At 39.1% G+C, this 13,609-nt stretch overlaps 1 protein-coding gene across 1 annotated transcript in view; it reads left to right on the top strand.

Annotated features, from left to right (window-relative positions):
- The first annotated feature begins 293 nt into the window (after positions 1 to 293).
- The window catches only part of DNAJC6 (DnaJ heat shock protein family (Hsp40) member C6), a 139,073-nt gene continuing 125,757 nt past the window's right edge, over positions 294 to 13,609 (top strand). The window contains exon 1 of the mRNA XM_049618536.1: positions 294 to 432. Coding sequence (XP_049474493.1) covers positions 411 to 432 — 22 coding nt within the window. The 5' untranslated portion in view covers positions 294 to 410. The remainder of the gene's footprint in view (positions 433 to 13,609) is intronic.

Raw genomic sequence — 13,609 nt, 5'->3', positions numbered from 1 at the left:
TCCCTCCAAAATTAAGGTCTCTGTTTGAGAATACGCTGGGCACATGGCACATGGCACAGACATTCACCTTTCAACCGGAACCAAGTCTCTAGAGAGCCGAGGAGGCACTAAGCAGTTGGTTCCCTAACCTTAGAGAAGGAAAGGCAAGCCTAGACTCCAGATCCAGTTCCATGCCATGTTTTGGAATTTGTGTTTACGTCGGCCTTCATCCCCATCCTTTCAGCTCCAGCATAAGCAAAATTATCACCCCGCACACTGACTTGCATGCAATTATCAGAGCTCGGGTGCTCTTCCGTTGAGGGACTTCGCCCCTGAGATCGCTGACTTTCTGTGAATGACAAATCAAAAGTCAGGTTTGGAGAACCAGCCCGACTTTCCTGCTCATTTGCAGCAGAGAGAGGAAAGAGAGAATGAAAGATTCTGAAAATAAAGGTAAGGGGTCAACTGCAGAGGGGAGGCTAAAAGATGCTAGGGATGAGATGTCACTCCACAGATATATTTAGTTTGTATTAATGGCTGACTATAAATTGCTGTGTATATGTTAGTTTAAAATTCTAGTTATATAATAAACATGACTTTTTTTTTTAATGACTGGCTTTTAGTTTCCAAATATTGTGTCATTCAGTTTTCCATATTTGTGCTACCAAATAGAACAATATTTTTGCATTCTTCATTTAATCCTGGCTGAGTTACAGATACTTCCATTTCACAGATTTTCTTATAATAGCTCCCAGGATTTTGACAATTTTATTTTGGGAGAGTTCACAATAGTTAATTAATATGTAGGCTTTCGATGCATTATTGCAATTGGAATATCTGAAATACTTCGGACTTCTGCAGTTTGGGTTCACAAGAAAAACGTTGACAGATAATTCCTTAACGTCAATCCTTTAGGGAGGACCCAACGGAGAGCCATCATTGACCTTCAGAACTGTTTATCTTGCAGAGATATTCGGATGCAAACTACCCCCACCCCTCCAGCCTCCAGCCTAGAGACGTCCCTGGTACCTTACCCCCTACCCTCCAGCCCTTCACTCTAATTCTGTCTGAGCCATGGAGGGAGAGAGAAAAGGATTTAAATGAAAACTCAGGGAAGGGAAGGGCTCACTAAAATGAGCCAACCAATTTTTTAGTTCAACAACAGGGATTCTGGAGGATTCTGATGTTTTAAATTCCGAGGCTCCTTAAATTTTCTGCCGCAGTTGGGGGAGGAGCGATAGACCCCAAGGTCTCCGGAGGCTCCACGTGTTCCCAGACCCTGTTCCCGGAGGGAGCCCTTCCTTCATGCTGCGTTGCTCCTGCTCCTTGTCCGGGTGCCGGTGGAAGGCGCAGAGGGGCCAGGCTCCTGGGGAAGCACACCCCCCTTCCCCCCGCCTCCCTTCCAGGAAAGCTCCTGGGAAGCCGCCGCAGCAGAGGACGCCATCTCCGCGCCACCGTACCCAACCCCTGCTTCCCGAGCGCTAATTTTAGGGTTTGCCGTCCTCCCTTTGCCACCCCCCCCCCCCCCCGGCCGTCGGTTTTTTCGCACCGGAGCCACTGCGCAGCAGTTAGCACCCTACTCTGTTTTCCCTGTGCGCTCTGCGTTAAGGAGGCCCCAGCATTTTGCCCTTAGGCACCCGGGCTGGGGTGCGCAGGTGGAGTCTGGCATGCCGCGCCCCGGGGAGGTTACTTGCTTCCACTGGGTCTCTCTCCCACGCGAAGTTGTTTGGGTGACGGGGGAGACGACACATGCCCCCAGCCTTTTCCTTCCTGTACGCAGGGCCGCCCGGCTTGGGCTTCCCCAGACCAGTTCCCAGCTGCTCTCTGGCTTGTTACAAGATTCTTACCGTGTGGTGGCCAGTGATGTTTATTACACACCAAAAAATGAAAAGAAAAAAAAAAAAAAAGCCATAAACAGCCTGAGGCCAGTGAGGAGACTGGCATTTTAATCCACTAAACTGTAATGAAGTCTCCAAGCAATGCTACTTTCTGTAGTGAAGCTTTAAAAGAGCCAGGGGTAGCTGGTGTTGGTAGTTATCAACATCTAATAGGCTCTGGATCATTTACATCCATGTATTGATCTGTGTGGTTTTGATGTTCAAATTTTAATTAAGCAGCCGTAGGTGAGGGAAAAGAGCTATGTAAGCATGGGCCTGGCCAGTGGAAAGAGGGCCTCTCCACTGCCGTTTCCTAAGCCAGCCTCTGGTGAACAAATAAAACCTGTGCCTATGTAATGTATTTCAAATGAACTTGAGAGTGTTGGCTTCCCCTGTGTTGATTTCAGTCAGTGGCCAGAGAAAGGGTTTTTGGAAAGAAAAAAAAAATTGCTTATATGCCATGTCATGCTAGGCCATGCTCATGTTTTAGAAAAGTTAAGACTGCCTCAATTGGACGCTCAGGATGAGGCTAATATTCAGCATGGTTTGGAATTTTAACACTCAGTTTCTCAGCATGTCAACGTGTTTTAAGGTTCACGTCTCTCGCTGCTTTTTGAGGGGAGGTGGTATTTAGAATTTTTGTTTCCCTTTGTTTTGGAAAGAGCTTTGAGGATAGTTAGGTTCGGGCTTGTACCACCTAACTTATTAGTGACCAAACACTAGTGACCAAACACATTAGTGACCAAAACAAGACCCTTTGTTTCTTTGGATCTTAGTTTCCTTATTTCTAAAATGAAGAAATGTTAGACTGGATCACTGCTCTTACGATTGTGGGTGGTAAGAAAAGAATCTAGTGAGTCTCCAGCAGCATTTTAGAAAGATGACGTAGCACAGAAGGTATCAGACACCACTGCACCCAGTGAGGGTAAACACTGTTTTCTGAAACTTGTTTTAGATTCTGTGCTTGTTTATGTATGTAGGTATGGGCTGCCTTGATATCAGGTCTGTTTCTTACTGTGAATCCCAGCCGAGAGTTTGAGAAACGCTGAAATACAGCACAGCGTATTAACGTGGTTTTCCGGGAGTCTGTGAAATGCAGTCTTATATGCATGCCCATTTTGTTTATGTTTGAGGAGAACGTCAAGAGTTCTCCTCAGATTTTCAGAAAGTCCAACAGGTTCAGAATGATTGTTTTTTTTAAGGTCTCCCAAGACCCTTCCAAGCCAATTTATTAATGATCATAGAATCTTTCCAGGGCCGGGAAATAGGTGTGTGTTGACAGAGACCAGCTGAGTATACAGCGTGAGGTGGCCATGCGCATGCGCGCGTGTGCGTGTGCGTGTGCGTGCGTGTGTGTGCGTGTGCGTGGCATCTGTGCCGGGTCGTGAGGAAAAGGTGTGACCATGGTAACCAGACCATGAGAGCTATTTGTAGGTTCCAGAGTACCAGTTGGTGACCTGAATATGAAACGTAAATATCTAAAAATTAGTGTTTATGCTGAAAATACCGCAGAAAAACTATTACAATGTTGTGAATTGTTTCGGAAGACTGAAAACAAAGAATCAGATAAAATCTGAAGAGATTGTCAGGGGAAAATAAATTATCCAGATATTGGTGGGCAGAAACTGAATTTTTATAAGCTATCCTCACATGACTAATGTTCAGTAAATGCGGAGTTGGGATTTAACAAATGCCTTTCTTTCTTCTCCTTTTGGGACATCTTGTCTTAAGACGGTTCAGTGAGGCTTTTAAATACAAAAGGTATTGTATAACATTTGCCCTGCATATCTCAAAATGGTTTGTAAGCCAAAAGAAAATATTATGTACGAGGCACCTAAGAAGAAAATAGTTGAATGCATTAATAAGTAGATATTGGCAAACTTGACAGTTAATAATAATAACCATAGCTGCTATTTGATGAACAACTAGTATGTGAAAAGCTCTCTGTGAGGTGCTTTATTGTCACAACGCTGTAAGGCAGGGGGTATTGTACATGTAAAGAAATGGATTAAGAATTTTGTAGAGGGACACATAGTAAGTAGCAGACTTAGGATTCAAACCCAGATAATTTTACCTCCCAAATCATTCACGTGGTAGTCAAGGGCTTGAGCATAAGTCACATGGTGAAATTGCATACTTACTAATAAAATTTTCAACGTCGTCTATTATTAGAATTAACTTACTTACTATAAAAAGGCATAGGAGAGCCGTGAAAAATGATGGCTTTTGACTAATTTTCTGGATTGTGTTTATTTGGAAAATAGGCGTTCCAAGTCAGCTTGAAATTTCCCTTTTATTTTTAGTCAGTTCTCTGAGTATTTTATGCAACAAGGTTTTAAAAGTAGTGATATGAAGGAATAGGAAGGGAGAGTTTGAAAATTTGGTTGGGAAAAATTTTTTTTCTCCAAGAGTTTAGGGCAAAAAGTTCTTTTAAACTTTGTTATTTTTCCATATTTTATCTCAGAATAACAAGCATGACATTTTTGGAGCAAATGAAGTTATATATAACATTTTAATGTGGTAAAACCAGGTGTAGAGCATTGTCTAGAGCATTGTCTATGCGGGCAGTTCTTGAAAGAATCTGATTTTTCAGTGAAAGTTATTATAAAATCTGATTGAGTGTTTGAATATGCACAGACCTAGACTTCTGGGTGCTAAATATTAAGAAGACTGTGGTGTACATCCCCTCAGTCTATAATCCAAATACAGTAAGTGTAAGGAAATCAAAAAATGTTGTGACTTTTCTTAACCACTATGACTCTGTTGATACTTTTAGAGGAAACTCAGATTCCTTCAGGGATTTTTGTCATTGCTGCTTGTGACTTGGGTAGGTTGGAGAAATGATATGTTGGCTGGGATGATCTGTAAATGGTTGACTGATTTCTTGGTTTTCAGGGCTAGCATGTGATAAAACTGGGTTTTAAGGCTGGTCTCTACCAGTGGTTTTCAAATGGGCACAGTACTGCTTTCTGGGGGACACACTGGAAGTAAATAGGGGCTCTAGAAGCATTCATTGGGAAGAAACCAGAAATGTGGTAGATGTCCTGCAATGCTCCGGACTGTTGCATTCAGTGACCAATTATCCTGTGTCCTGTGCGACTTTCGAATGTTTTGCTGAACAGGTAAGTGAAAACCCTCTATACTTTTCTAAGCCTAGAACATGCACTGGTTTTACTCTGAAATATATATACACTGAAATTTCCAGGATTACAAATGCTGTGTAAATTGAGGAGAGATTATGCTTAATTTTGTTCAGAAAAACTACTTACCCAAAGCAATGCTGCTTGTATTTGAGAAACCAGTAGAACGCACCTGTCTCGTTCAGTCTACATAGAAGTACACGTATGTGACTACGTTATTATATATTCTAATATAGTACTGCTTGAGCATTTGCATATTGAAATCCATTTGGCGTTTTTTTTTTTGAGTTTATTTATTTTTGAGAGAGTGCACAAGTGGGGGAGGGGCAGAGGGGCAGAGAGCAAGGGACAGACAGAAAGAGACAGAGAGAGACTGAGAGACTCCCAAGCAGGCTCCGCACTATCAGCGCAGAGTCCGATGTGGGGCTCACATGACCAGAGCTGGAACTAAGAGTTGGACGCTTAACCGACTGAGCCACCCAGACGCCCCTGTTTTATTATAAATAACATTTCTTTTACTTCTCTTACATTATAGTTGGCATATTATATATATTTTTAATTTTGTGTATTATATATATTTTTGTTTAATTTTGTTTAATTTCAGTTTCATTTTGAGATACTACACAGGGAAATACAAAATATTTTTATATCTACATATATTTGTGTTATTCAGACTATATAAAATGACTTTATTTTGACCTCAATGATTTTAAAGAATTTGAGCCAACATTACAACTTTTGAAGATTATATATTCAATTCTATATTTCTGGTTCCTTAAAAAAATTAGAACAATCTACCACAATGGGATTGAGCTGAGCATAAACTTCCCTCTTTATGGCAGAAATACTGGGATATAGATGTCATAAGTCTTCTTAGAAATGATGTCACTGGTAATTGCTTTTATTTATGCTACTGTAACTGGTATTTTAAAATTTTATTCTCTATTGCTTATTGTTGAGAAATATAGCTGATTTTTATTTGTTGACCTTATTTCAGTGGCCTTGCCTAATTCACGTATTAATTTTAATAGTTTTTAGATTTTTACAGGCAGTTGTATTTCTGTGAATAATGACAATTTCATTTCTTCCTTTCCAATCCTTAGACTTTTCATCACTTGCATTATTGCACTAGCTAGGGTCTCTCTCACTATATTGAATAGAAGTGGTGATGGTGATTATCCTTATTTTGTTCCTCATCTCAGAGGAAAAGCTATCAATATTTGACCATTACTTAAATACAATATTTGATGCAGGATTTACCTAGGAACTTTTTTTTTCTGTTTGTTTATTTTTTGGGGGGGGGGGTGGTGGCAGAGAGAGAGAGGGAGACACAGATTCCAAAGCAGGCTCCAGGCTCTGAGCTGTCAGCACAGAGCCCAATGCGGGGCTCGAACTCACCAACTGCGAGATCGTGACTTGAGCCAAAGGCAGATGCTTAACTGACTGAGCCACCCAGGTGTCCCACTTGGGCATTTTTAAAATTCAGATTAGGAAAGTTATCTTCTATTCTTAGTATGCTAAATTTTTATCATGAATTTTATCAAAAGTTTTTTGTGTTGTGATATCATATGATTGTCCTATTTTGTTAGTATGAATTACCTGTTTTTTGTTTATTTATTTTGAGAGAGAGAGAGAAAGAGAGAGGAAGAGAGAGAGAGAGAGAGAGAGAGAGAGAGAGAGAGCATGAATGGGGGGAGGGGCAGAGAGAAAGAGGGAGAGAGAGAATCCCAAGCAGGCTCTAGGATATCAGCACAGAGCCTGACTTGGGGCTCTATCTCACAAACCTCGAGATCATGACCTGAGCCAAAATCAAGAGTTAATGCTCAATGGACTGAGCCACCCAGGTGCCCCTATGTTGATTTCTTTTTTGAGTATTAAATTGACTTTGCTCAGCTTAGTTGTGATATGTTATCCTTTGTTCATATTGCTGGATTTGACTTGCTAATATTTTATTGAGGAATATTTTTGTTCACAAGAGAGATTAATCTGCAGTTTTCTATTGTTGTGGCCCCTTGCCAGGTTTGGACATCAAGATTTTGCTGACCTTATAAAACAAGTTGGGAGATGTTTCCTCTTTATTCTGTTGTCTGGAATGGTTTTGTAAGATGGCATTATTATTTACATGTCTGGAAGAATTTACTGGTGAAACCATATGGGGCTGGAAATTTTGTTGTAGGAAGGTTTTAAAATATGGATTCATTTATCTTAATAGATATATATTTATTCAGATTTTCTATTTCTTTTTGTGTAAGTTGTGTTTTTCTAGGAATTTGTCCATTTTATCTGAATTTTCAAATTTATTGGTAAAAGGCTTTCTTTATATCCTCTTAAGATCTTAATATTTGTAGGTTATGTGGTTTATTCCTATTTTTTGGTTGATGTCAGTATTTCTCTCTGTTCTTTTTTATTTTTATTTTTTATTTTTTTAAATTTACATCCAAATTAGTTAGCATATAGTGGAACAATGATTTCAGGAGTAGATTCCTTAGTGTCCCTTACCCATTTATCCCACCCCCCCTCTCACAACCCCTCCTGTAACCCTCAGTTTGTTCTCCATATTTATGAGTCTCTTCTGTTTTGTCCCCCTCCCTGTTTTTATATTCTTTTTGTTTCCCTTCCCTTATGTTCATCTGTTTTGTGTCTTAAAGTCCTCATATGAGTGAAGTCATATGATTTTTGTCTTTCTCTGACTAATTTCACTTAGGATAATACCCTCCAGTTCCATCCACGTAGTTGCAAATGGCAAGATCTCATTCTTTTTGATTGCCGAGTAATGGGCTCTTTCCATACTTAGGCTGTTGTTGATAGTGCTGCTGTAAACATGGAGGTGCATGTGTCCCTTCGAAACAGCACACCTGTATCCCTTGGATAAATGCCTAGTAGTGCAATTTCTGGGTCGTAGGGTAGTTCTATTCTAGTTTTTTGAGGAACCTCCATACTGTTTTCCAGAGTGGCTGCACCAGCTTGCATTCCCATCTCTCTGTTCTTTATACTTGTAGTTCTCATTTTTTTTGATGCATATGGCCAACGTTTTGTGAATTTTATTTATCTTGGCAAAAAGCTAGTATTTTTAATTTGGTTGTTCTTTTATATTATACATTTGTTTTCTATCTCATTTCTTACTTGTACCGTTATTATTTACTTTTACACTCTTTGATTCCAATTTTCTGAAATTTTTTCCAGTTTCTTAAGATAGAGTTTTACATCTCTGATTATCAGTTTTCTTCTAAAAAATATTTTCATTTAAGTGTTTTGTTTTTTCTCTAAATAGCTTTAGCTGCATGCTGTTAGTTTTGTTATATCATGTTTTTATTGTCATTTAGTTTAAAATATTTTATAATTTTTGTATTATTTAAATTTATATTGTTTAAGTTTAAAATATTTTCTAATTTCCATTGTGGTTTTTTTTTTTTTTTTGACACACAGGGTCATGTATAAATGTACTTCTTTTTTTAAAAAATTATTTATTTATCTTAATTCCAGTTAGTTAACATACAGTGCTATATTGGTTTCAGGTGTACAATATAGTGATTCAACAATTCTATACATCACCCAGTGCTCATCAGAAGTGCCTTCCTTAATCCCCGTCACCTATTTCATGCATCCCCCACCCACCTAGAAATGTACTTCTTCATTACCAAGCACTTGTGGAGTTTCTAGTTTTTTTGTTTTGTTTTTTTTTTCTTTGCTATTTGTTTCTACCTTAGTTTACCTGTGGTCAGAGAACATACTTTGGATGATGTTAGTCCTTTGAAATCTGTTGCAACTTGCTTTGGGCCCTGTATATTGTCAACTTTATATATGTATGTTACATGTCTACTTTAAAAAAATGTGCACATTGAGGTTATTTGGTTCCATGTTCTGTATATGTCAATTGTGTCAATTTTTAAAATCTTATAGCACAGATCTTATGTATCCTTTTTTTTTCTCTCATTCTGTTTGTTGAGAGAGATTAAACTGTCCCATTATGACTTTGGATTTGCCTGTTTCTCTTTTTATATTTGCTCACTTTTGCTTTATGTAACTTTGAGGCTGTGATTTTAAGTGTGTACCATATACATTTAGAATTGTTGTATATTTATTGTGAAATGTCTCTCATATCTAGTAATGCTTCCTATGTTAAAGTGTATCTTTCTAATATTAATGGAGCCATCCAGTTTTTTTGGGCTATATATACATATATATATAATATGGTATATGTTTTTTGTTTTCTTTTTTTCTTTCTTTTGAGAGAAAGAGCATGCGCACATGTGCGCACATGCATACACAGGGGAGGGACAGAGAGAGAGGGAGAGAGAGAGAATCTTAAGCAGACTCCATGCTCAGCGTGGAGCCCAATGTGAGGCTTGATCCCATGTCCCTGTGATCATGACCTAAGCCGAAATCAAGAGTCAAATGCTTAACCGACTGAGCCACCCAGGCGACTTTGTAGATCTTTTTTCATCTTTACACTTCAATTTATTTGCATTTGTGTTTAATCTGCATCTTTTGTAAGCAGCGTATAAATGAATTTTTAAAACTCCAGTCTGACAGTTTAGTTCAATTATTTAAACCATCTAATGTAATTATTGATATATTAAGGTTTATATGGCTACTGTGTCACTATTTGTTTCTATTTGTGTCCCATCTGTTTTATGTACCATTTTTTTTCCTTTTGCTTTCTTTTGGATTGATCAAGCCTTATTTTAACTTTCCCTTTTTCCCCTCTGCTAGCATGTTACCCATTTATTTCTATTTTACTTTTTGTGTATATGTGATTAGTCCAATCCCACTTTTACTTAATCACATTCCAGACAAAGGTAGGCTCTGAGGATACTTTAACTCTATTTACCCTGTCTTCCCTTCTCAATACCCCCTCCCCTTCTGCCTCTTGTGTCTTTATTATAATCAATTTTAATTATATATATTTATGTATGTATATTTATTATATATATGTATATATATACATATATACATATATATATTTAATCCTCCATGAGGCATATTGTTTTTTAGTCACTCTCCATTGAGATTTACTCACATATTTACCCTAGCCATTGCTTTTCATTAGTGCAGTATTTTTCCTCTGGTATCTTTTTCCTCTGTATAACAAACAAACAAACAAATAAAAAACATTTCTTTTAGTATTCCTTGTAATGCATATCTGGAATAAAAGAATATTCTTAGTTTTTTGGTCTGGAAATGATTAGTTTTGCCTTTACTTTTGAAGATAATTTCAATGGATGTATAGAATTCTGGGGAAAAAGATCCTCCCCTTCATCCCCAGCACTTTAAAGATTCCATTCCAGGGCGCCTGGGTGGCTCAGTCCGTTAAGTGTCCAACTTCAGGTCATGATCTCGCAATTTGTGAGTTCGAGCCCCACATCGGGCTGACAGCTCGGAGCCTGGAGCCTGCTTCAGATTCTGTCTGCCTGTCTCTCTGCCCTTCCCCCATTCATAATCTGTCTCTCTCTGTCTCTCAAAAATGAAAAAAAAAAAACGTTAAAGAAAAATTTTTTAAAGATGCCATTCCATTGTTGCTGGCTTTCTTTATTGGAAAATTAGCTTTTTTTTTTTTTTTTTTAAGTTTATTTATTTTGAGAGACAGAGCACGCTCACAAGTGGGGAAAGGGCAGAGAGAGAGGGAGAGGGAGAGGGAGCATCCCAAGCAGGTTCTACATGGTCATTGAGCAGAGCCCCAACTCATGAAACTGCAAGATCATGACCTGAGGTGAAATCAGGATTTGGACGCTTAACCAACTGAGCCACCCAGGGAGCCCTGGATATTAGTTTTATTGTTGCTGTTGATGTTGCATCATTTTTCCTTGGCAATTTTTAAAGACTTTTCTTCATATATTTGGTTTTCAGCAGTTGTTCTAGGTATGATTTTCCTTCTGTTTATCCTGCTTGGGGCCTTCAGCCCTTCTTGAATCTATGTGCTTGATGTTTTTTGTAATTCTCATGATTCTCTGCCATTATCTTTTCAAATATTGTTTCTGCTTTGTTCTCTTCTCCCATTTTGGGACTCTAATTACTTTTATGCTAGAACTTTTTACTCTCTTCCATATGTGTCCGATTCTATTACCTGTACTCCTATTCTTCATTTCTTTGTTCTATTTTGGGGCTCTATCCCACGACTGTGAGATCATGACCTGAGCCAAAATCAAGAGGTGGACGCTTAACCAACTGAGCCACACAGGTGCCCTGTAAAGACCATGCTTATTAACTCCTATATTTGGGTCACTTGTGAGTCTGTTTATATTTTCTGGGTTTTTTTCTTGGTTTTCTTTCTTCACATGCCTGGCAATTTTTAAAAAAAAATTTATTCATTTTGAGAGAGAGAGAGAGGGGGAGACAGAGTGAGAGTAGAGAAGGGACAAAAAAAGGAGACACAGAATCCGAAGCAGGCTCCAGGCTCTGAGCTGTCAGCACGGAGTTTGACGTGGGTCACGAACCCACAAACTGTGAGGAACCTGTGAACTGTGAGATCATGACCAGAGCTGAGGTCAGACACTTAGCCGAGTAAGACACCCAGGCGCCCCTGCAATTTTTTGTTAAATGTCTAATATTGTGTATGAAGATGTTCTGGATGATGTCATCTCCTTTATGAGAGCGTTTACCCTATTCTTTGCCCACAGTAGAAAGATCACCTCAATCTAATCAAGCACTCAGTCTAAGTGTGTTTTGCAGACTTTTAAGATTTGATCTACTTCTGGGTTTCCTAGGCCCCCGGGAGTACTGATTGAGAGCCTGAGATATTTCCCTCAGCAGGTCCTAAACTCAATTTTTTGTCTTCCTGATACTGTGAGTCCACCGAATACTCTCCACGACCCAAAGTGCTCGTTCTGCCTTTGATTTCCTTGGCTTCTGAGCCTCTTATCCTGTGCAGCTCAGTTAACAATACTTCAAGGAGAAAGCTCATGTCAGGTTCACTTCTTTGAGCCTCTCGAGGATATGCCTTTTCAGTCCTGAACTCCGCTTTTTTGTTGCTGCAGCCCCATAAGAATGTCAAAAGTTCTGCAGGCTTCTCTGCCTTTTAGCAGCTGCCCTCTGCCTGGTTTCTCAACCTCTTGCCCCATGCCAAGAACTGGCAAATACCCTACAGAGAAAAATGGGCTTTCAGAAAGCTGGGCTTACCTCAGTGTGCCTCATGTCTCCCCAGGATCTGGATCCTCAAATCTTGACTGATCAGTAGCTCTACCTTTGCTTCAAACAGATGTTTTTGGATTTTATCTGGCTTTCTGATTGCCCTCAACAGAACTATTGGTCTGCTATATTCCACTCTGTTATAGCTGAAAGTTGAACCAGACCATTTGTTCTGTTTCATTTATTTTTTATTTATTTATTATTTAAAAAAAAATGTTTATTTATTTTTGAGACACAGAGAGAGAGCATGAACCAGGGAGGGTCAGAGAGAGAGACACACACACAGAATCTGAAGCAGACTCCAGGCTCCGAACAGTTAGCACAGAGCCCGACTCGGGGCTCAAATCCATTAACTGTGAGATCATGACCTGAGCTGAAGTTGGATGCCTAACCAACTGAGCCACCCAGGTGCCCCTGTTCTGTTTTATTTTATTTTATTTTTTTAATTTTTAATTTTTTAAATTTTTAAAATTTTTTTCAATATATGAAATTTATTGTCAAATTGGTTTCCATACAACACCCAGTGCTCATCCCAAAAGGTGCCCTCCTCAATACCCATCACCCACCCTCGCCTCCCTCCCACCCCCCATCAACCCTCAGTTTGTTCTCAGTTTTTAAGAGTCTCTTATGCTTTGGCTCTCTCTCCCACTCTAACCTCTTTTTTTTTCCCTTCCCCTCCCCCATGGGTTTCTGTTAAGTTTCTCAGGATTCACATAAGAGTGAAAACATATGGTATCTGCCTTTCTCTGTATGGCTTATTTCACTTAGCATCACACTCTCCAGTTCCATCCACGTTGCTACAAAGGGCCATATTTCATTCTTTCTCATTGCCACGTAGTACTCCATTGTATATATAAACCACAATTTCTTTATCCATTCATCGGTTGATGGACATTTAGGCTCTTTCCATAATTTGGCTATTGTTGAGAGTGCTGCTATAAACATTGAGGTACAAATGCCCCTATGCATCAGCACTCCCGTATCCCTTGGGTAAATTCCTAGCAGTGCTATTGCTGGGTCATAGGGTAGGTCTATTTTTAATTTTCTGAGGAACCTCCACACTGTTTTCCAGAGTGGCTGTACCAGTTTGCATTCCCACCAACAGTGCAAGAGGGTTCCCGTTTCTCCACATCCTCTCCAGTATCTATAGTCTCCTGATTTGTTCATTTTGGCCACTCTGGTGTGAGGTGATGTTCTGTTTAATTTTAATGTGGGCTCTATTAAAAACTAAAAACAATGGAGCAAAAAACCCCCAAGATATCAATGATATTCTAAACATCTGTAAATAATAAAGGGTGGGTGCAATTGATAGTTACAGTTTCTTGCTTTTTAAAAGCGTGTCAGTATCTTCTTTCCCCATATTTTCTCTGAAATGTATATACATTTGTGTGCCTTGTTCCAGAGAATATGTGTAACTAAAAGACTTTTTCATTTTCCCAAGTCTGGTCCTCCATCCAAATGTTTAATATTTTTGTGATTTTATGATTT

Source organism: Panthera uncia (assembly GCF_023721935.1).
Source record: "Panthera uncia isolate 11264 chromosome C1 unlocalized genomic scaffold, Puncia_PCG_1.0 HiC_scaffold_4, whole genome shotgun sequence".
NCBI lineage: Eukaryota > Metazoa > Chordata > Mammalia > Carnivora > Felidae > Panthera > Panthera uncia.
Note: the sequence above shows the minus strand (reverse complement) of the source record. Positions and strands in the feature narration are given on the sequence as shown.